At 38.7% G+C, this 21,973-nt stretch overlaps 1 protein-coding gene across 1 annotated transcript in view; it reads left to right on the top strand.

The window, feature by feature from the left end:
* The window catches only part of ACO2 (aconitase 2), a 28,837-nt gene extending 7,757 nt beyond the window's left edge, over positions 1-21,080 (top strand). The window contains exons 3-18 of the mRNA XM_060777130.2: positions 1,367-1,625; positions 2,472-2,564; positions 4,020-4,178; positions 4,697-4,847; positions 6,660-6,764; positions 7,619-7,710; positions 8,764-8,869; positions 10,740-10,897; positions 11,009-11,082; positions 12,713-12,824; positions 13,391-13,513; positions 15,215-15,370; positions 16,877-17,068; positions 18,336-18,468; positions 19,660-19,781; positions 20,608-21,080. Coding sequence (XP_060633113.1) covers positions 1,367-1,625; positions 2,472-2,564; positions 4,020-4,178; positions 4,697-4,847; positions 6,660-6,764; positions 7,619-7,710; positions 8,764-8,869; positions 10,740-10,897; positions 11,009-11,082; positions 12,713-12,824; positions 13,391-13,513; positions 15,215-15,370; positions 16,877-17,068; positions 18,336-18,468; positions 19,660-19,781; positions 20,608-20,748 — 2,176 coding nt within the window. The 3' untranslated portion in view covers positions 20,749-21,080. The remainder of the gene's footprint in view (positions 1-1,366; positions 1,626-2,471; positions 2,565-4,019; positions 4,179-4,696; positions 4,848-6,659; positions 6,765-7,618; positions 7,711-8,763; positions 8,870-10,739; positions 10,898-11,008; positions 11,083-12,712; positions 12,825-13,390; positions 13,514-15,214; positions 15,371-16,876; positions 17,069-18,335; positions 18,469-19,659; positions 19,782-20,607) is intronic.
* Positions 21,081-21,973: the final 893 nt, after the last annotated feature.

Genomic DNA, 21,973 nt, shown 5'->3' with positions numbered 1-21,973 from the left:
AGCTGCATGCTGCCCATGGGCCAATTTTCTTACCCTGAATCTAGCTCCATATTATCAACTATGACAGATTAAAAATAGCTCACTAGCATTTCAGGCAGAGTACTCTTCTGGCCCTATCTGGAGATCCCTGATATTATGTGGGATATACTTTATTGAAGTACTAACCAGGCTTGACCTTGCTTAGCTTCTCTAATCAGGCAAGATCAGATTTGATTGTGGTAGCATCGTGGACCAGCTTAATCTGGTTCAAATGAAAATCAGATTAGGAAAGGTGTAGATTCTGAGTGGGCTACACTGAAACAAACTTATATCAATAGTACTAAAAGATACAGAAAGGTGATTGGAACATGAGTGGACTTGAATTAGTGTACATGATTCTTCAAATTACCTTCTCTGTGGATATTTGTATCTTCAATTAATACTGATGTTTGTAACCAACCCAACTATGAAAGTATTTGTATTAGCTAACTCCTCAATAGTAATTTTGAGGATGGAAGTTTCTGATTTCTTGATTATTATTAGAAAAGCCCCCGGTGGTGCAGTAGGTTAAACCCCTGTGCCGGCAGGACTGAAGACCGACAGGTTGCAGGTTCGAATCCAGGGAGAGCACGGATGAGCTCCCTCTATCAGCTCCAGCTCCTCATGCGGGTACATGAGAGAAGCCTCCCACAAGGATGATAAAACATCAAATCATCTGGGTGTCCCCTGGGTAATGTCCTTGTAGATGGCCAATTCTCTCACACCAGAAGAGACTTGCAGTTTCTCAAGTCACTCCTGATACGACAAAAAATAAATAAATAGAAAAGCATAAATGGGTCACAGGGCTGTATTCTTCCTTCCTATCTTGAATGTGAATGTTCCCTCCTGACACTATCTTTACATTGGTATTAACTACAGTAAACTAGGCAGGATTTCTACTTAATTAAGATCTAAAATTTGTCAATGCTAGCTATTACAATTTTAAGATTAATTAGTTATCATAAATTCCTTTGCTGACTTAATTTTGCCATAAACTGTATTACGATGTACAAGCTTCACACTATGATGGTGTTAAGTGAAGGCCTGTCAGAAGGAACTTTATGAGTCAAAGTACAGCCTGTTACTTTTGAAAAATATGACATGGTGAAAATAATAGAATCATAGATTTGGAAGAGACATCATGGACCATCCAGTCCAACTCCCTGCTAAGAAAATCGCACTCAAGGCACCCCCGACAGATGGCCATCCAGCCTCTGTTTAAAAGCCTCCAAAGAAGCCTCCACCACACTCCGGAGCAGAGAGTTCCACTGCTGAACAGCTCTCACAGTTAGCAAATGCATAAGCTAAAAACATAAAGCGCTCTCTCTCTCTGTTTCCATCCTAACAGACTGGACCGTCCCCTTACCCTGTCAGAGAAGATTGTATATGGCCATTTAGATGACCCTGTGAAGCAGGAAATTGAGAGGGGCAAGTCATACCTTCGCCTGCGGCCAGACCGTGTGGCAATGCAGGATGCCACTGCCCAGATGGCCATGCTGCAATTCATCAGCAGTGGGTTGCCCAAAGTCGCTGTTCCCTCAACTATCCACTGTGATCACCTTATTGAAGCACAGCTAGGCGGTGAGAAAGATCTCAGAAGAGCAAAGGTCATTCTTTATATTTTACTTACCAGAAGCTTACAAGCAAATCAATGGGCTGGTTTAAATTAATGTGTGATGTTCAGTATCATACCCACTTTTGTACTGTACAAGTGATCCTCCACATTTGCAGATTTGCTTTTTGAGGGTTTGATTATTTACAGATTTGATTAAATGTTCTCTCCAGGAATCTTTAGTTTCTCTGGTGCAACTTTATAGTCATTTTTTCTGGAGTTGATTATGGGTATTTCTAGAGAATAGACTTCTCTAGGAATCTCTAGGTCCTCCAATGCAATTCTGTGGTCAGCTTCCAACAGAAGTTGACCATATAGTCATGTTAGTGAACTAGAAATTTCTATAGAGCTATTTTCCAGTGAAAAAAATAGCAAATTCAGTTTTTTTTTTATTTTCATCCATAGCATCTCATTTTATACATATGTTTAAGAAGATGTTTAAGGATGTATGTATATTCTTCTGATAGAATTTATAATACTGGAGGGAGTACTTGAAGGGAATTCAAGTGTATATTTCAGTACTTTAAAAAAATCTTTATTTTACATTGAAATGATTCATCATCCAGTCAGACTAATGATTCATTCTTCACTCAGGCTAAATCTTTAAAAAATAGGCATTTTTAACTAGAGGCCGTAATCCAGTTGTTAGTTCTAACTAGAATAGATCTTTTGGATTAATGATATTTATGTAATTGTTGATTTTCCAGGGACTGCACTAGTTGGAGTGGACAGGTGGATTTTGTTCTAAGAGCAGCACAGAATTGAAGAATAAGTTTTACTTGTAGAATAGTTGTGGTAGAAGTTTTATCAAGATGTGTTTATTTTTTGGGTGTATAAACAGGACATTAATCAAGAAGTGTACAACTTCCTAGCAACAGCAGGTGCCAAGTATGGAGTAGGTTTCTGGAAACCTGGATCAGGAATCATCCACCAGGTAAATTGTTTCCTTCCTAAAAATTAAAAAGAGAAGTTCAGTAATCTAGTTTGTATCATAGACAATTACTTTCTGTCCATTTAAGTTAGTACAGTGTACATTGAACAAATAAAGTATGCTTCCTTCTTTGCTTCCATGCTGGGCTGCTTCTTCATGCAGTTGAGCAGCTTTGCTCTCACAGAGCCTCTTACAACGAACTTATACTGGAACTTCACACAGTAGCTTTATACACACAGCAGCCGTTACACTGGAGCTTTCTCACACAAGGCTTGTCTCTCACAGAGGTTTACCTCACACTCCTCAGGATGACACTAGCTTTGGACCAGTGACTCTTAATAGGCTTCAACCTACTAACTCTTTCCATTCTTGACTCACATTTTAAAAATTAAAAATACCTAGTTTAATATTTCTGACATATGCAAGTTATATGCTTTGCCACTGAGCTGTGCCTACCACTTCATCTGAAAAACCTTTCTGCCCCTTGTGGTTTCCTTGATGAGTTGACTGTCCATCTTCCAAATCAAGCCAACTTGCCACTCTCCTTTCTCCTTGTTATGTAGTTTTGCAAAGGGACCAGTATACGTTGCTTTGGACACATTTTCCAGCTCATTCAAGGTTATGCTGGTTAAAGTGTAACCAGAAGCATAGTTTTCTGCCAAGTATCTATATGTGAAATATTTAAAACTGTAGTGTAGCCTCAATTTCAAACAAAAAAGTAAGTTGACACTTCTGAAGTACATGGGTGTGGACAAAGGTCATTTGCATGTCATACTGCAGAAATCCATTGTTGATAGGAAGGGCTTGAGAGGTTTTTTACCCTCTACATACTAGGCAATAATATAATAATATTTTTATTTCCTGCCTCTCCTTACAGCTTCAATACAGCCAATACATTAAAACATATTTCTATAAAATATTCATATTGCAATACATGAAACAAAGATTAAAATGTAATGAGATAGAATGTGAATTTAAAATTCATAGTTAAAAACAGGCTGGGTAGAGATAGGTTTTTAGTTGTATTTTAAATATTGATAAGGTCTTCTGTTCCAGAACTCACATTGTTTATTATAATGTTGGTTTTTGCTTATCTTCCTAGAAAGGGCTTGGATTGATCATGCTGGATTTGACTTTAGAATGACTGGTCATTTCTTAAGCTACTGAGCTATTCAAATGATTAAATGAACTAACTGTTTTTTTGAATGCAGAAAATCTACAAAGAAAATGGGTTATAAAATCAGAACATTTGTTGCAAGGAGCCCTTTTATGTTCCTTACCATTGGCTGCCCTTATTTTCTCCCTGATCAATGTAGCTCATGCCACATTGAAGGGCCAGCCTGATCTGTCTGCCTACTTTAATATTTTCTAGTGATAGATATTTTAACTGAAGTTTGGGGGATATAATCTCTCAGTGTCCTACTGATGTTTGCCTAAATATTGCATCTCATTTCTCAGATCATCTTGGAAAATTACTCATATCCTGGTGTTATGCTGATTGGTACGGATTCCCATACTCCTAATGGAGGTGGCTTGGGTGGAATCTGTATTGGAGTCGGTGGAGCTGATGCTGTTGATGTTATGGCTGGAATCCCATGGGAACTGAAATGCCCAAAGGTGAGACAATGAATAATATACCTAACTACCTCTGAGGATGCTTGCCATAGATGTAGGCCAAATGTCAGGAGAGAATGCCTCTAGAAAATAGCCATATAGCCCGAAAAAACCTACAACAACCCAGTGATTCCGGCCATGAAAGCCTTTGAAAATACAATGAATAATATAAACATTTCCCTCCATGCAAAACCTTGGATATATGAACAAGAGAATTTTCCAAGTTTCTGGAGTTTGTTAGCATTTCAATAGGCTAGAGTTCATTCATTGTATTTCAAGGGATGGCTCTGAATCTCCAGTCTTCTCTGTCTGTACAGCTTGAATCATTCAGTCACTTAATTTTGTTAAACTTATCAGAGTCTTCTTAACTAATTGGCCTTTAACTTTGTTCCAGGAATCTCTTCATTTCCTATATTTCCAAGAACTCATTACTACAGGACACCATGAGAAAATTAATTCACTTGTTTTTGTTGAGGTACTCAACCTTGTAGCTTAACTTAGTTTTATTGGTGGTTTCCTAGGTAATTGGTGTAAAACTGACTGGCACGCTGTCAGGCTGGAGCTCTCCTAAAGATGTAATCCTGAAGGTGGCTGGCATTCTTACTGTGAAAGGTGGTACAGGAGCCATCATAGAATATCATGGGCCTGGAGTAGACTCCATCTCTTGCACGGGTAAGGAAGGAATGCTTAAATTCCCTGAATGAGAACCTTTGACTAACAGTTATAACCAGGGCAGCCTATCACCTGCTCAACAGAGCAAGTCATTTGTCATTACTGGGAGCAAAATTAGTCAACCATAAATGCAGTGGAATCCTCTGGTGGCGCAGTGGGTTAAACCACTGAGCTGCTGAATTTGCTTACTGAAAGGTTGCTAACGAAAAGCCATCGATTGTGCCTATGCAGTCGGTCAACAGGGCACTTGTTTTTCAGAACTATGTCCTTAAAGTGAGTCCCTGGTGGCACAGCAGGTTAAACCGCTGAGCTGCTGAACTTGCTGACCAGGTCGACGGTTCAAATCAAGGGAGCGGGGTGAGCTCCCACTGTTAGCCCCGGCTTCTGCCAACCTAGCTGTTCGAAAACATGCAAGTGTGAGTAGATCAATAGGTACCACTCCGGCGGAAAGGTAACGGTACTCCATGCAGTCATGCCGGCCACTTGACCTTGAAGGTGTCTAGGACAATCCCAGCTCTTCGGCTTAGAAATGGAGATGAGCACCAACCCCCAGAGACAGACATGACTTGATTTAATGTCAGTGGAAAACCTTTACCCAAATGCAGTAGATCAGTAGTGTTAATCGAAAAGATTATTTGTATACTGCTTAAGGATACAAATACAACTGAAGCAGGTGAATTGGGCCATATCAGAGCCAACCAAAAATAGATTGGTTGATGCCATTGTAATAGTTTGAGAAAACTTGATATGTTCTCAGTTTTTTGACAGGGTTGACATTCTTCATTTGGTTGATGTTTTTAAAGAATAAAAATTCTTCAGTTTTCCTGAATGTTTTGTCTGCAGAAACAGAGTTAGGACTAGGATGTCAAGAAAGATCTGGTCCCTGTGAGCTAATTTGAGACTTTCCTTTCTGAAAATTCAAGCAATCACAGCCCAAGGACTGTTGCTTCAAACCGAAACAACAACACCAACAATAATAATAATATCATAATAAAACTTGATTTGTATTCTGCCCTATCTCCCCGAAGGTACTCAGGCAGATTCCAATCACAAAAAGGGAAACATTCAGTGCCTGAACATAACAACCAATAGACACATAATAACAAAATTTAAACTCCAAAGCATATAAAAACAAATTATAACTTAGCAAATCAGAATAAAATTTAAACAACCTATTATATTAGACATAAAACAAACATAAAGCATAATACCAGGAACATGTAATGCTGTGTGCCTAATAATGGTGCTTTCTACAAAAAAATAACATTTTTAAAACACAGTCGCTGCAAATAAAAAGTTTGCTGTGATGGACAACAGTGAAATATAGCTTATTTTATTGGCAAAGCTAGTAGTACTCTGAGAAATCATCTTTCCTTCAAACATTGCAGTGCAAATAGTAGTAGTTTAATCATTGATTTAATGTCTGGTTCTACATATTAAAGCATTACTTTATTCAGATTTGTTATGACAATTTTTTCTGCTCTTGGGATTGAATAGATGCTTTTAAGGTATGAACTGGGAATAAAATAGATTTTCCAATGTTAAGGCATGGAATGGTGGTTTTGCCAGTTTTTCTTCTGAATTACAACCTATAGCACCTGATATTCATTTCCATCCACTGATTCTATTTAGCTTCCAAGAGCAGACAGGAATCTGTGCATTTAAGGCATTTAGGTGGCTCTTTTATCTCTAAGATGCACTATTTTATTATTCCTGATGAGAATCTGAAATATCTCCTTATAGTTGTTGATAAATAGGTTTTAATGTCTATTTCCTGTCCTCACTTGTGCTATGGATCTCTTTCAACTCCAGGAATGGCAACTATCTGCAACATGGGAGCAGAGATTGGTGCTACCACTTCCATCTTCCCTTACAATTCTCGGATGAAGAAGTATTTGTCCAAGACTGGGCGAACTGGTAGGTTGATACGGTGTCAAGCAGTATGAAAAACACTAAGAAATTGTCCCTATTCTGTTTTGTTAGGAAAGATGGATGTGCTTCATTATAGTTTTTTCTATGTAGACAGAATCCCAAGAAGAATGAAAACAAGAGCAGTCACTTTCGGTTCTTTGCTGTCTTCATAAATGGTCTTTTTTTCTGTTTTTGAACTATGTGTTTAAGTGTTGTTGCTTAGGCAAACCTTGCTAATTGTATGCTGCTTTAAACAAACTATTGTTTAGACAATCTGGCTTGCAAGACAATGAGGTGATTATATACTTTGGTATATTATATTTAAGAACATGGATAATATTGAGTAATATTAAGAGAAGATATTGAAAATCACTGGGATAGTTCCAGTCTGCCATCTATTTGCCATTTATTTTAATTGTAATTGATTTGATTTCAACAAAGAAGAGTTGAAATCTTGAAAGAAACACTCAAGAAATTTCATGGGATGAACCATAATATAATTTTAAAGGGGTGCTCCTTTAAGCCACCTGACTAGTTAGAACAAGCCAAGCATATATCTGAAAGTTTATGTAATAGTGAACTTGGCCTGTTCTAGATTAATAGCTGAAGCTTTCATACTTTTCCTTGTTCACAGAGCATAGTCAGAGGGGCATATGAGCCTGAGATGTTTCCCTGGTTATCGCTAATCATAAATTATGCATAAAATAGTGGATTTGGATGTGGCATACTTTGAAATTTGAGGTAGTTGTTGCATCATCCTTAAGAGCTCTAGGAAAGAAGTTACTTGTTTTACAGGTAATTGTTACTAGTACGTCTGCTCTTGAACTATTGTTTCATCTTTCTCTCCTTTCTGATTTCAGAAATTGCTAGCTTGGCAGATGAGTTCCAAGAACACTTGAAGCCTGATCCTGGCTGTCCTTATGATCAGCTAATTGAAATTAACCTCAATGAAGTAAGGCTCTTCAGGCTCTTGAAAAATGTTAGATGTTTGGGAAATGATTTCATAAATGTATTGTCGAAAGTTTTCATGGCCGGAATCACTGGGTTGTTGTAGGTTTTTCGGGTTGTATGGCCATGTTCTAGAAGCATTCTCTCTTGACGTTTCGTCTGCATGTATGACAGGCATCCTTAGAGGTTGTGAGGTCTGTTGTAAACTAGGAAAATTGAGTTTATATATCTGTGGAAAGTTCAGGGTGGGAGAAAAAACTCTTGTCTGTTTGAGTTAGGTGTGAATGTTTCAATTGGCCACCTTGATTAACAATCAGGAAATCCCAACTGGATGGCCCCCCCGCGAGGGTCTTCCTCCAAGGGGCAAACCAAGAACGGGCAACCTGGAAGTCACTGAATGGGCTCAGAAGTGGAGTGGGCAGGTCAAAAGACAACCTGGCAAAATGGCACTACCTAAAAGAATCCCATACCTTGTGTGACTGTGGAGCAGAACAGACAACTCTGCATCTGTATGCTTGTTCATTGTGCCTTTCTCATGTACAGAGGAGGAATTGTTAAAGGCTACAGACAATGCCGTTGCTGTTGCCTGTTTTTGGTCAAAAGATATTTAGCCGCCTGCACACCTTCTATTTTTATCAGTTTTATACTAATTTATGCAATGCTTTTGATACAAAATATTAATAATAATTACCATTTGATGGCCTGACAGTTTTTAGGTGTAGCTTGTTCCTGCCTGGGGGAATCCTTTGTTGAGAAGTGATTAGCTATTCCTGATAGTTTCTTGTCTGCAGTTCCCCTGTGCTTTGAGTTTTGTTCTTTATTTACTGTTATAATTTTATATTTTTAATACTGGTAGCCAGATTTTGTTCATTTTCATAGTTTCTTCCTTTCTTTTGAATTTGTAACAAAGATGCTTAAGTATAGCATTTTGAAAGAGTACTGAATTCTGCTAAAAAAAGTGCCTTTCTTGGTGTTGTATAAATTTTGTGGCATTCTGACGTAGCACTGTTATTCAGAATCTTCTCAACCATTGTGTGCCTTTCCTCTTTCCCTATAGCTGAAACCCCTTATTAATGGGCCTTTCACTCCAGATTTGGCGCACAGTGTGGAAGAGATTGGCTCTGTGGCAGAAAAGAAGGGCTGGCCAGTAGATATCAGAGTTGGTGAGTATTTTTTTTTTTTGCTGATAATTCTCTAGTATGTGGTGTTTCCCCCCCAAAGTAGCCCTCTTTCATGTTCCTTATTTTGTTTTGATCTTACCAATTCCTAGGAAGAATACTCTGTACACCAGGTGTGCACGAAGAGAGGAAAAGCATGATGAGAATTTTTCTCTTTCATCACTTGTCTATGATGGAACTAAAATTTTGTGGTGTAGTAAGGTTTTATTGTCTAAACCAGTGGTTCCCAAACTGTTCTGCGGAACCCTAGGACTCCAAAAAACCGTTGTAAGGGTTCTTCAAAAAAATCTTAATAATCAAATTTCAAATGGATTTTAAAATAAAACCATATGAGACCAATTTGATTTACAGTTTCCATAATAGCTATTTGTGCTACAGCTATTGTTATCAAGTATGTCATTACTGTGTATACCAGACCTGTACATTATGTGGCCTTCCAGGTGTTTGGGACTCTAAATCTCAGAAGCCCTGGCCAGCTTGTCCAGTGGTAAAGAATTCTGGGAGCTGAAGTCCAGAACACCTGGAGGATGACAAGTCGTGCAAGTCTAAACCATACATTTCAGCATTTTACAACAAGAGTATCCGTATTTACTTGAATGTAATGTGCCATTGAATGTAATGTGCACCTCAATTTTCAAAACCCTGATAGCAAAACAAGTATTTGCTGCCAGATGCACAGCAGCAAGTGCACGCTTTGTAATTTGGCCAGAAAAGGTGTGCATTACTGTTGCATAATAATAATAATAATAATAATAATAATAATAATAATAATAATAATAATATCTTTATATCCCACCCCATTGACTGGTTGCCCTGACACGACAAATAAATAAAAATCCCACCCCATCTCCCTAGAGCAGTGGTTCTCAAACTTTGGTCCTCCAAGTGTTTCGGATCTTAGCTCCCACAATTCCTAACAGCTTGTAAACTGGCTTGGATTTCTGGAAATTGAAGTTCCAAACACCTAGAGGACCAAAGGTTGAGAATCACTGCCCTAGAGGGACTTGTGGCGGCTTACAAAACAGCAGCGATGCAAACAGGACAACATAAAATAATTCGTGTGTAGTTAATTTTTCACACTGATTTCACATTTCTTTTTGATTATTTTTTCTTCTACAGTTTTTGAGATGAAAGATATTTGGGATATTGAGTTATTATTCATACAATAACAAAAGTAAATTTTACTAAAAAATGAGACATTATATAGAAGATTGGGAAAGCATTTGAATTTCCATAAAATGACCCAGAAGATATTCGTATGTGGCAAAGTCCCCTTCTTTGGAGGTTTTTAAACAAAGATTATCAGGAAGGCTTAAATTGTGTTTCCTTACATGGACAAATGGAGTTGGATTCTATGATATTTTGATTAAACAAATCAAGGATAGAGTTAGGTTTCTGCAGAAAATAAATGTCTTCTGAGTAGTTCCATGACTGAAAAACTTTGGGAACACTCGGTTTAGACTATGTTGAGCAATATAATGCCTTTCAGCATCTCACTATAAGCTGTCACCTTTTCATTAGGGAGTATGTTTGAGTCATTCAGACTTAAGTGATTATGGCAGAAAGCTGGCCATATCCACCCCCCCCCCCCCCCCCCGGATAGCTCTTCAAACTGGGAAAAGAAGTACTGCTGAATTACATTTAAGTAAGATAGTGGTTCTCACCCTGTAGGTCCCCAGATGTTTTGGCCTTCAACTCCCAGAAATCTTAACAGCTGGTAAACTGGATGCGATTTTTGGGAGTTGTAGGCCAAAACACCTAGGGACTCGCAGGTTGAGAGCCACTGATGTAAGAGATGGGGCTGAATCTTGGAAGAGTCTGATATTGATTTCTCTTCTTGGTTCCATGTGCAAAGGTCTTATTGGCAGCTGCACCAATTCAAGTTATGAAGACATGGGCCGCTCCGCTGCAGTGGCAAAGCAAGCACTTGCCCATGGGGTTAAATGCAAGTCTCAGTTCACCATTACACCTGGCTCTGAGCAGATCCGTGCCACTATTGAAAGGGATGGCTATGTGAGTAGTCTGACGATTGCAATGGTTGGTGGTCGGCAGATGAGAATTCAGTAGTTGGGATGGCCACTTCCTAGTCTTCCATAGGCTAACTCTCTTCTTTGCCTCCTTTAGTCCAAAACCCTCCGTGATGTTGGTGGAATAGTTCTTGCCAATGCTTGTGGGCCCTGCATAGGCCAATGGGACAGGTAAGGTGGAATATATGTGGAACATAATATTGTATCTTATAGATGACGCTTTTTCCTGTAAAAATTGGTCCTTTTTAAATGGAGAATTTTGAGTTTATGGGCAAAAGCAGTCCCTTGAAATGTTATTTCTTGCAACTCTCATTAGCTATTTTTTATTATTAAGTTTATTTCTACCCTTCCTTTCTCCCCATGGGGACTCAAGGCAGCTTACAATTACATGATAAAACCAAATAAATTTAAAAATTAAGAAATAATTAGGTATTTTTTTCCGTGTGAGGAGTGACTTGAGAAACTGCAAGTTGCTTCTGGTGTGAGTGAATTGGCCGTCTGCAGGATGTTGTCCAGGGGATGCCCGGATGTTTGATGTTTTACCATCCTGTGGGAGGCTTCATGTCTCCGCATGGGGAGCTAGAGCTGATAAATGGGAGCTCACTCTGCTCCCTGGATTTGAGCCAGCAACCTGTCAGTCAGCAAGTTCAGCCGGCATAAGGGTTTAATCCATTGCGCCATTGGGGATCTATGGATATAAGTTAAAATACAGTAAAAAACTACAAAAAAACTACATATCTTCTCCAGCTCCCCCCACACCTCCCAAGTAGTGTTCCCCTCGTCCTCCCTCAAATGCCTGATAGCAAAGAAATGTTTAGCTAACACTGTCAAATATGATGAAAGCTAGGAATTGCAATCCTACAACTTCTAGAGGCCAGCCCCAATGTAGCTATAGAAAAGTATTAACAGATAAACATTTTATGTCGGTGACACACCTTCTGAGACATTTTGCAAGTCAGTAATTCAGTTTTACTGGCAAACTTGGAAGTTAAGCCAATCCCTGAAATAAAATTGGACATATAACATAAATTGTAATACTGAAATGTATGGCGACACAGCATATCTCATGAAAACCTTTCATTTATATATTTAAAATAACTGAATTGCTGACATGCAAAATGTCTCTGAAGGTGTGTCACCGACATAAAATGTTTGGAAAGCTCTGCAGTGGAGCTTAAAGAGTGGGTAAAGAGTGTGCATCCCACTTTAAATTTTGTGGCTGCCTCCTGCAGAATTCTGGGGCTTGTAGTTTAGAAGTGCAGGACTTTTCTGCCTGAGAATTTTTAAGGTTCCCCCTGAACTGCAAATCACAGGAATTTAAAATGAGATAGCAACTCTTTAACAGTGTAGTACAGAGTTTTCCAAACAGTGTGTTGCGACATGTTCATGTGACAGCTGCAGTTTATGAGTGTGTCACACAAAAGTAACTAAAAACCTGTGAGTGTATTTTGAATAAACAATAAGTCATATTTGCTGGCAAACTTGGAAGTTAAGCCAATCCCTGAAAAAAAATGGACATATAAAATAAATTGTAATAATGAAATGTATGGGGACACAACGTATCTCTTGAAAACCTTTCGTTTATATTTTTTAGATATATGACTTATTGTTTATTCAACATACACTCAAAGGTTTTTAGTTACTTTTGTGTGACACACTCATAAACTGCAGCTGACACATGAACAAGTCACAACACACTGTTTGGAAAACTCTCTACCATAGATTATGACAAAGCCTTTTGTTTACCTTTTTGAGAAGTTGATTTTTGCGTGTGGTTCAGCTTATGCTTGTTTCTCTGCAGAAAGGATATCAAAAAGGGAGAAAAGAATACAATTGTTACCTCTTACAACAGAAACTTCACTGGCCGCAATGATGCCAACCCAGAAACCCATGCCTTTGTGACTTCACCAGAGGTATAGTATTTCCAACTGATGCTAAAAGGAGAATGAGGACGGGGAAGAGAAATGGGCACAAAGAACTGGCTCTGCTGTAGTTCTCAATGGAAACATGAAACGCCCCACTTGCAAAACTCCCTTGCGTCCCTTGTTTCTTTCTCTAGGACTTTAAAATTTAATGGTCCACAGTACTTTTAAAATGCAAGTACAAATAGTTCTCCTGAAATCAAGACAGAATGATTTGTCTTTGCATGACTTGAATTCTTTGACTGTTTTACAAAAGGTGATATTTAATCCTGTTTTCTCTCACAGAAACCTCAACCTGACAGTTTCTTGCTGGCCAGCTTAATTGTTTTCAGGGTTCACCACAAAAAATATCTGCTCTTTAACATATTCATTGCAGTTCATATTGAAAGTAGTGTTTCCCTAATAGGTATTTCCTTTTCAGACTTGTAGCAAGATTTTAATCAGGCTTCTAGTTCATAGTATTGCGTTTAAAATTTTGTAGAAGTTGATGGAAGTGGTGAGGGTGAATGTGGAAAATGGCTTTCTTTTTACTTATTATGGATATTTTTCCTTGCTAGATTGTAACAGCTCTCTCTCTTGCTGGCACCCTGAAATTTAACCCTGAAGTCGACTATCTGACAGGAGCAGATGGAAAGAAGTTCAAACTTGATGCACCTGATGCTGATGAGTTACCCAAACTGGTAATCTTAATTTTTGTCAGATTTTCTACTCATTATGTTAGGTTACTGAAAATAAGATGAATGCCTGGAGGAAATAATGGGCTGAATGACAAAAACAGATTGAAATTGAATCCAGACAAGACAGAGGTGCTTGCCATCAAGGGTAACCTGGGGGTTAAGGTATGTCAACCAGTTCTGGATGGGGGTCACACTCCCCCACAAGACTGTGTTCACAGCGTAGGGGTGCTCCAGGATTTGTGTCTCCAAATATTAGCCCAGATAGATGTGACAGTCAGGAGTGGTTACTACCAGCTTCGGCTCATGCGCCAGCTGCACTCTTTCCTAGATTTGGAGGACCTAAAGTTGGAAGTGCACGCACTGGTAACCTCAAGATTGGACTTTTTACAACGCGCTTCAAATTGTGTTACCTTTGTACCAAGTTCAGAAAATTCAATTAGTTCAAAACATGGTAGGTAGACTAGTTACAGGAACATCCAGGAGTGAATATATGACACCTATATTAAAGTCACTCCACTAGCTACCAGTTAGTTTCTGGGCAAAGTACAAAGTGTTGATTTTGACCTTTAAAAGCTCTACATGGCTTGGGTCTGGGTTACCTACAGGATTGCCTTCTCCTGCACAACTCACCCCTTAGGACATTGGCGTCCTCTGGTGAGCATCTATTCTAACAAGCCAGAAACTGACGGGCAGCCGTCACCCAGAGACCTTTTCATTGACTGCCCCAAGACCATGGAATGACCTCCCAGAAGAGATTCAACGGCTAAATCAGCTGTCAGAATTTAAGACACAACTTATAACCTATCTCTTCCAGCAGGCCTACCTAGTCAATCCTAATTTGTGAAATTTAACCTGCATTTTATTGGTAAATTTTAGACTGCATTTTACCTCTGTATTTGCTATATGTATTTTAATAGTGATTTGTGCTACTTCACTGTTTTAACTATGCCTTGAGCCACAAAGAGAGATGGGTAATAAATACATTGTTGTTATTGTTGTTGTATAATACAAAAGTGACTTACTGAAAGAACAACAAGAACAACAACAATAATAGTTCTAGACTCTTCTCTCCCCATAGGGACTCAGGGCAGGTTTACATACATATAAAATAGGCAAACATTCAATGGCATGTTTAAAAACACACAACAGTAAAAAAGAGAAAATGAACATTAAAGAACTTATCAAAAAAGAATTAGAATTAAAATAATAAGAAATACAGATACTTAAAACATACTTACACCAATGAAACATAATTGTACAAAAACATGCATCCTAAAACAGTAAGCTACTAGAATTTTAAAAAGTGCCTAAAATCAATTGTAATATCAATTTATGTTCATTTAAATACAGTTGTGTGAAGAAGAAATCGTTCTTATTTTTAATATGACATAGGTTGTAATTCTATCAGAAAACAGTGGTATCGCATCTGAGGTGAGGCAGATGAACATGATAGTAGTAGACTAGTAGACAGTATAAGGGCATGGAAGTTGTAACTAAAATAAAAAAGATTACATTATCCAAAAGACACCTAAAGAGGAAAGAGCATAGAGAATGCTAGTTGGGGATGTTTGAGGGCTTGAGTGGTCCTTGTGCTTCTTAATTATTTGTATGAACATGTTTAATTTGTTTTTTCTGTCATTTGCATCACTTCCTTGTGAAGTGTTGTTTTTTTCCTTGCATTTATTTCCTCTTCCTTTCTTGCAGGAATTTGATCCAGGGCAGGACACCTACCAGTACCCCCCCAAGGATGGCAGCAGCCAGCATGTGGATGTGAGCCCCACCAGCCAGCGCTTGCAGCTCCTTGAGCCCTTTGATAAATGGGACGGCAAGGATCTGGAAGACATGCTCATCCTCATAAAGGTAAAGACTGACAGAATACCTGATAGGTGCATTGGTTTGGTGCCATCCAGTATTAAGTGTGCTCTGATATCCTTATCCTTAATAGCCTGTCTTATTCCAATTGTGCCACCCATGTGATAATTTAGGTTCACAAGAGAGAAGCATGCTAGTATGTTCATATCAGTTGTCAATCCCTAATCTTGAAAGTAGACCCTTCAGCTTTTCTAGAATCGCTGTGAATCTAAGTACTGTATGCAGTGCTATACCCACTGAACTTTTTCATAAGCACTGTGGCCAGGGCATGTTGTCAGAGATCACAGGTTTTGGGAGGGTTATCGATTGGGAGGATAGTTGAGAGGGAATAGGGACAATACGTGAATTCCTTCTTGACATTTGTAACTAAGCGCGTATATGATCAAGGAGGGAATTAAACTCAGGCCTCACTTATTGGAAAGAATATATTGTAGGGGAGGCCAATTATTTGTAAACTAGGGTAGCTGCCACCAATCGTGAGGTGCATGGGTCATCAATGATAAGATTTGGCTTCACAGACTCAGATTGACTGAGATGAAACAGTCTTCAACAAAAGAGAACAAGTTTATTTTGTACAAAACGTGTGGTTACGAGTTGTTGAATGACTTCTGGAACTTTAAGTAACACTCTTTCAAATGATACAGCTTATAGCAACTGTTAGTGAAATGTAGCACTTTACTGAGCAATGTTTCCTGAGGTGAATAGCTTTCTAATTTGATCTGTCCTTGATCAAACTACTGATCTCTAGTCTTCTCCCGCCTAGCGATCTTAACTAGCTTTCTTTAGCCTTCCCTGACTAAAGAAACTATCTAGGTTTCTCCCTCCCGCCTTCTTAGGCTGGAAAACCTACTGCTATTCCCTCTCACTGCTCTTCCACTAAACTACTATCTTCGACGGCTGACTGAAACGACCTCCTAACTGGAACTGCTCACTCCGAGTTCCAAACCCTAACTGACTGCTTCTTTTCAAACGCAGATAGATTTCTCTCGCTAGGCTCCGCCCACTTTCCACTCTACTGCTAGCCTGACTTGGTCTACATGGCAACGCCACAATGGATACAACCAGTTATCTCTAGTTTTCAGCTACGGTTGCCAACCAAATAGTTAAACAGTTCAAATACATATACCTAGTTTCAATAACTTCCTTACAACATTGAAGTCAAGAGATACATACCAATAATGACCCATCCTGATCTTTAAAGAGCCCAAATAGAGAGGGTGGAATAGAACAATAGCATCACATTCTTGGTTAGAGTCTAGCAGAGGCTTCCGGCTTCTCCTGCAGAACAGCTAGGCTCTTCTTTCCATTGGAGGGAAAATAATGTAAACTGTAGATGGCGTGCAATGGATTATTGAACAGTTGAGCAATGCTTTTTATACACAATGAAGCTGTAATTCCACCCTCATGGAGCCCCTGTGATAAGTGCTTAAAGTTGTCAGAATGCCCCTTTTGCGCTTACCTGTGTTGAGCTCCTCTTGTTACCTTCTGTTCCAGGTGAAAGGGAAATGCACAACTGACCATATCTCAGCAGCAGGTCCCTGGCTCAAATTCCGTGGCCATTTGGACAACATTTCAAACAACTTGCTGATTGGTGCCATAAACATTGAGAATGACAAGGCCAACTCAGTAAGGAATGCATTAAACCAGGAGTTTGGGCCTGTTCCTGACACAGCCCGCTATTACAAGGTAAGACTTGTAATAACTTGTAATGTTATTGTATTATTGATATTTTCATCTTTGTGCTTTATATCTAAATGTTATTTTATGTTTTAATATGGTTAGGTTTTTAATTTATAGATATATGTTAATGTCTAGCTATTATGTTTTGGTTTTCACATATATGTATTTCACATTTAATTTTGCCTTATTATGTTGGAAACTGCTTCGAATTCCCTCAAAGGGAGAAAAGCGGTATATAAATTTAGTAAGTAAGAAAGCAAGTAAAAAAAAAAATAAAGACTTCTGTAAATAGCATCGTGGGAACCAAGGTGTGTGGTTTCTGTCCACTTTCTCACACATGCTGCTGCTCCCTTTACATTTTTTTTTCTAAAATGTAAACACTTGAAAGAGTGGTGTTGTTGTCAGCAGCCCCTTCTGTACCACTCTAATTGCGGATCATAAAATAGCTGTGTGCTTCCTACATTGCTTATACACAATAGTGTATTAGCGGGAGCAGCTACAAGAGGCTGCTGTTCTGCTTTCAGCCACTAGATGCTGAGGTGGTCCCTCTTCCTTCACAATTACAGTCAAACTGTCAAATAAACACTGAAAATGGGGGAAGATCTGGGTAGGCCACAGCTTTTACAAGGTCTTTGTTTCTTCTATTTCAACCCTACCTTCTCATCAGTAATCCTAGTCTCATCTCATATTGAATTACTGTCACCACAGTTAATCTTGCAACGTCAGGATTCCATTGCATGCAGGTCTCTACATTGACACCTAATAGCAGGAGGCCCATACCTCAATGATAAAGCACATGCTTGAGGTCCCATGTTCAATCCCTGGTATCTCTAGGACAAGTGCTTGTTTTGAAAACCTTATAGAGCCACTACTGCCAGATGCCTTAATCCAGCAACATTTGGAGAGCCACAGATTGTACTCTCTTGGCATATATAGACCTAAACTAAATGGATCATTGGTCTTTCTCTGTGTACAGCAGTTCCGTGTTTTCCAGACTCTCCATCAGCATCATTTTGGATTCATCTAACGTTCTTGGCTACTAGAACTCTAAGGAAGTGTGTTCAACTCTTGGCTACTCACCACCATCATATATGGGGATAGTTATTCATTTGAGACGGTAGCTTCTCCATAGTGATTGTTCATAGCATACAGGCATTTATTTATTCAAAAGACTTTGTAACATAATCTATTTTTATAAATACTTGGTGAAAATTCAAAAGTTGCAACTCCTAAGAAAAATGTATCTGAGTGCACCTGTTTTTTGTTTCCACAGAAACATGGTGTTAATTGGGTTGTAGTTGGGGATGAAAACTATGGTGAGGGCTCAAGTCGGGAGCATGCAGCATTGGAACCACGACACCTGGGAGGAAGAGCCATCATTGTCAAGAGCTTTGCAAGGATTCATGGTGAGAATCCAATTTTTTTTCAAGCAGCTACTGTCAAATATGTTGGGGAGGGTTCTTAGTTTGGGTTTTTGTACAAATGTCTTATCTTCTGGGACATTGCAGGCTTGTACATATGTAGATTCACTGCTTCCTCTATAATTGGTACCTTCCTGAGATATTATGCATTTCCCTTAAATGAAAATCAGGTTTTTTAAAATGTATGTATTGAAACAGTTATAGTATACCTTGGGTATTTTGTATCATATCCTGCAATATAGAAGTTAGAATGTTATCTGCTCACTAGTGCATCTAACTATATCTTGCAGATTTTTGTCAACATAGAATGAAAGGAGTCATCACCATCATGTTTCCCACTAAAGTGATAGTCCCAAGTGTGTTTATTTTTTTTTTTTGTATCAAAAGCATTGCATAAATAAGCACAAAACTGATAAAATATAGGGAGCACAAGTGGCTAAATATTTTTAGACTAGAAACGGGCAACAGCAACTGCATTGTCTGTAGCTTTAAACAATTTTTCCTCTGTGCATAAGGCAGGGCATTGTGGACAAGCATGCAGATGTGGAGTAGTTTATTCTGCTCCATAAGTGTGTGAAGAATCCTTATTCTGATGCAAACTCCTTAAACTATAATATTAGATGTTCAGACCTTAATTTGTTGTCTGGCTCTCCTCCTGAAATGCTGCTCCTATATGCAGTAGTATTTTTAAAGTAACAGCTTCCTATTGGCAGTAGAATAGTAGATAAGTACAAGGCTGAAACAGGTAAATTTTGTGAACAGTTTATTTTCAGTAGGATGAAGAGACTTGCTTTCCTTTATTATAGTGACATTACATGACAGTATTTTTCTTCACCGAATATCTGTTGGTGTTTGTGAAGGAAGGGTGCAAGTTTATTGCAACATTTACCAATAACAATGAGCCTTTCAGCTAGAATGTATGACCTAAAATAAAAAAGGAAAGAAAGAGGAGAGAAATTGAATGTAACAGCACTTTGAAGACTGACATGTTTTAGCATGAGCTTTCTTGGAGCCAGGAAAGCTCATGCTGAAATACATCAGTTTAGTTTAAAATTTTCTTTTGCTAAATTCCTTCTTTTCTTTCTATATTTACATTTCATGCTGAAACAGATTGATACAAATACCATTTTGAAAGCAGTCTTAAGATATTTTAATTAAACTGACTTTTCTGAACAGAAACAAATTTGAAGAAGCAGGGTCTGCTGCCACTAACCTTTGCTGATCCGGCTGATTATGACAAGATTCACCCAGTGGACAAGCTTAGTATCGTGGGCCTGAAAGATTTTGCTCCTGGAAAGGTAATGCTTGCTGACTCATTGCATAGCCTTTCTTCACTTCCTGTATGTTACACATTTGGAAAGGGCTGTTGTTTTTCAGGGTATCTACTTGTGAATACAGTAGTTTGAAAATAACTTCTTTCTCGAAAACTAGCTTTTAACTGTATCTTGCCTTTTTAGTTCTGTAGTATGAAAAACCAAGACGATGTATTTTTCAGTATCTCTTGCTTTGACTTTTGTATATTATTATTCGGGGACCACGCTTACTGGCTTGTGCCAGAGTCTTTGCAAATCTATCTTTAAATCCTCATAATGTGTGAGCTTTTCCAGTTGCTTCTCATCAATTCTGCTGTCATCTGGGATTGCAACATCAAGAATCCATACTTGTTGTTTTTTTTCCATGACCGTGATGTCAGGAATATTTATTTATTTACTTCATTTGTATACCGCTATTCTCAGCCCTAAGGCTCCAAAACTCTGGCAGTCTGGATTCAGAAGTCCCAGAGTAGTTTAACATGTTCATTTTCTGTAACTTTTTCAGGCTTGTGAATCCACCAGTTCTTTATCACAGGCAGATGGTATTATTATTATTATTATTATTATTATTATTATTATTATTATTATTTATGGGAGTAAATAGAGTGAGTCATATTCTTGTAAGCCCTTGAGCTAAAAATCATTTAAATCAAATGAAAGTTAAATTATAACAAAACACAGATCAAACGCCTACTTTCAAAAAATATGTTTTTAAATAAGATGCATTTTTTTGACTGGGATGATTGTGGTTTCATATATTTTATCACGGATGCTGAAACTAAGCCTGTTATTTTCCTTGTCTGCTCACTAGCCCCTAAAATGCATCATCAAGCACCCCAATGGGAGCCAAGAGACAATTACGTTGAACCACACTTTCAATGAGACTCAGATCGAATGGTTCCAAGCTGGAAGTGCGCTGAACAGAATGAAGGAGCTGCAGAAGAAGCATTGAGCCCACACAAGTACGCACATTCAGTGGACTTTGCCGTCTTCATAAAAAGTGCAATTCCACAATGATTCTTGGGAGTAAATGTCTGTGATCAAATGTAACCTTAGCTTCCTCTTTGTTACAGTGCTCAGTTGCTGACACTAATACGAGTACTGCTTTTTGCATTATCAGGTTCTGGCTTTCATAGCTGCCTCCATTTGATGCATTTCAGTTGTCCCATGTTGCTTTGTATTTATTTACTGATGAATTTTCTGCCCAATCATTACCGTGATGGTGAAAGGATGAAAAATAAGGAGTATTCTTGTGAAAACATGAAATAAAGATTGTGACTGACATACCTGGCCTTGGCATTTCTTTTACCACACTGCTTCATTTCCTACTGGATGCTGGCTACATATTGAGCAGAACAGGACTGTTTTTTCAAGTATCTGGCAATAACTGCATTCTGTGCTGTTTGATGTGGAATTTACCACTTTCTACGGAACCATAAGCATTTTTTTTCCGTTACGGCTTTGTTTGTCCTAAATGTTCCACTGGAGGCCCTGATCTGGAGGGAATTTTCTTTCTAAAACGCACAATGTATTGCAGTTTTTAGGTGTCCCTTTAGCATCCTTGTCTGAGATGTCCAGATGCTGCCTTGCTTGCCTTTAAATTTCTTTGTCCAAGAACAAATGTCATTCGTGGAGCCCCCGGTGGCACAGCAGGTTAAACCACTGAGCTGCTGAACTTGCTGACCAAAAGGTCAGCTGTTTGAATCCGAGGAGCAGAGTGAGCTCCCACTGTTAGCCCCAGTCTAACAGTGGGAGAAGTTCAAAAACATGCAACTGTGAGTAGATCTATAGGTTCCACTTCAAGGGGAAGGTAATGGTGCTCCATGTAGTCATGCCGGCCACATGACCTTGGAGTTATCTATGGACAATGCCAGCTCTTTGGCTTAGAAGTGGAGATGAGCACCAACCCCCAGAGTTGGACATGACTGGACTGATTGTCAGGGAAAACCTTTACCTTTACCTATAGCACATTAAGGCAAATGTGCTTTCTGGATTCCCCAAAGCTTTGTTTTTTCACAGAGCTCAGGAACTTAATCATAATGTGTATTGTAAGCGCTTTCACTTTACGTATGCTTGTTGCAAATTCCTGTTGAGGAAATAACTCTGCTGATACATTTAAGTTCTTCCACCCATTCCCCTTCTCTCTGGCAGTTTTTAAATAGCATGTAAAGACTACA

This window comes from Anolis sagrei, chromosome 5, assembly GCF_037176765.1.
Source record: "Anolis sagrei isolate rAnoSag1 chromosome 5, rAnoSag1.mat, whole genome shotgun sequence".
In the NCBI taxonomy this organism is placed as follows: Eukaryota; Metazoa; Chordata; class Lepidosauria; order Squamata; family Dactyloidae; genus Anolis; species Anolis sagrei.
This window is presented reverse-complemented; position numbering and strand designations above follow the sequence as displayed.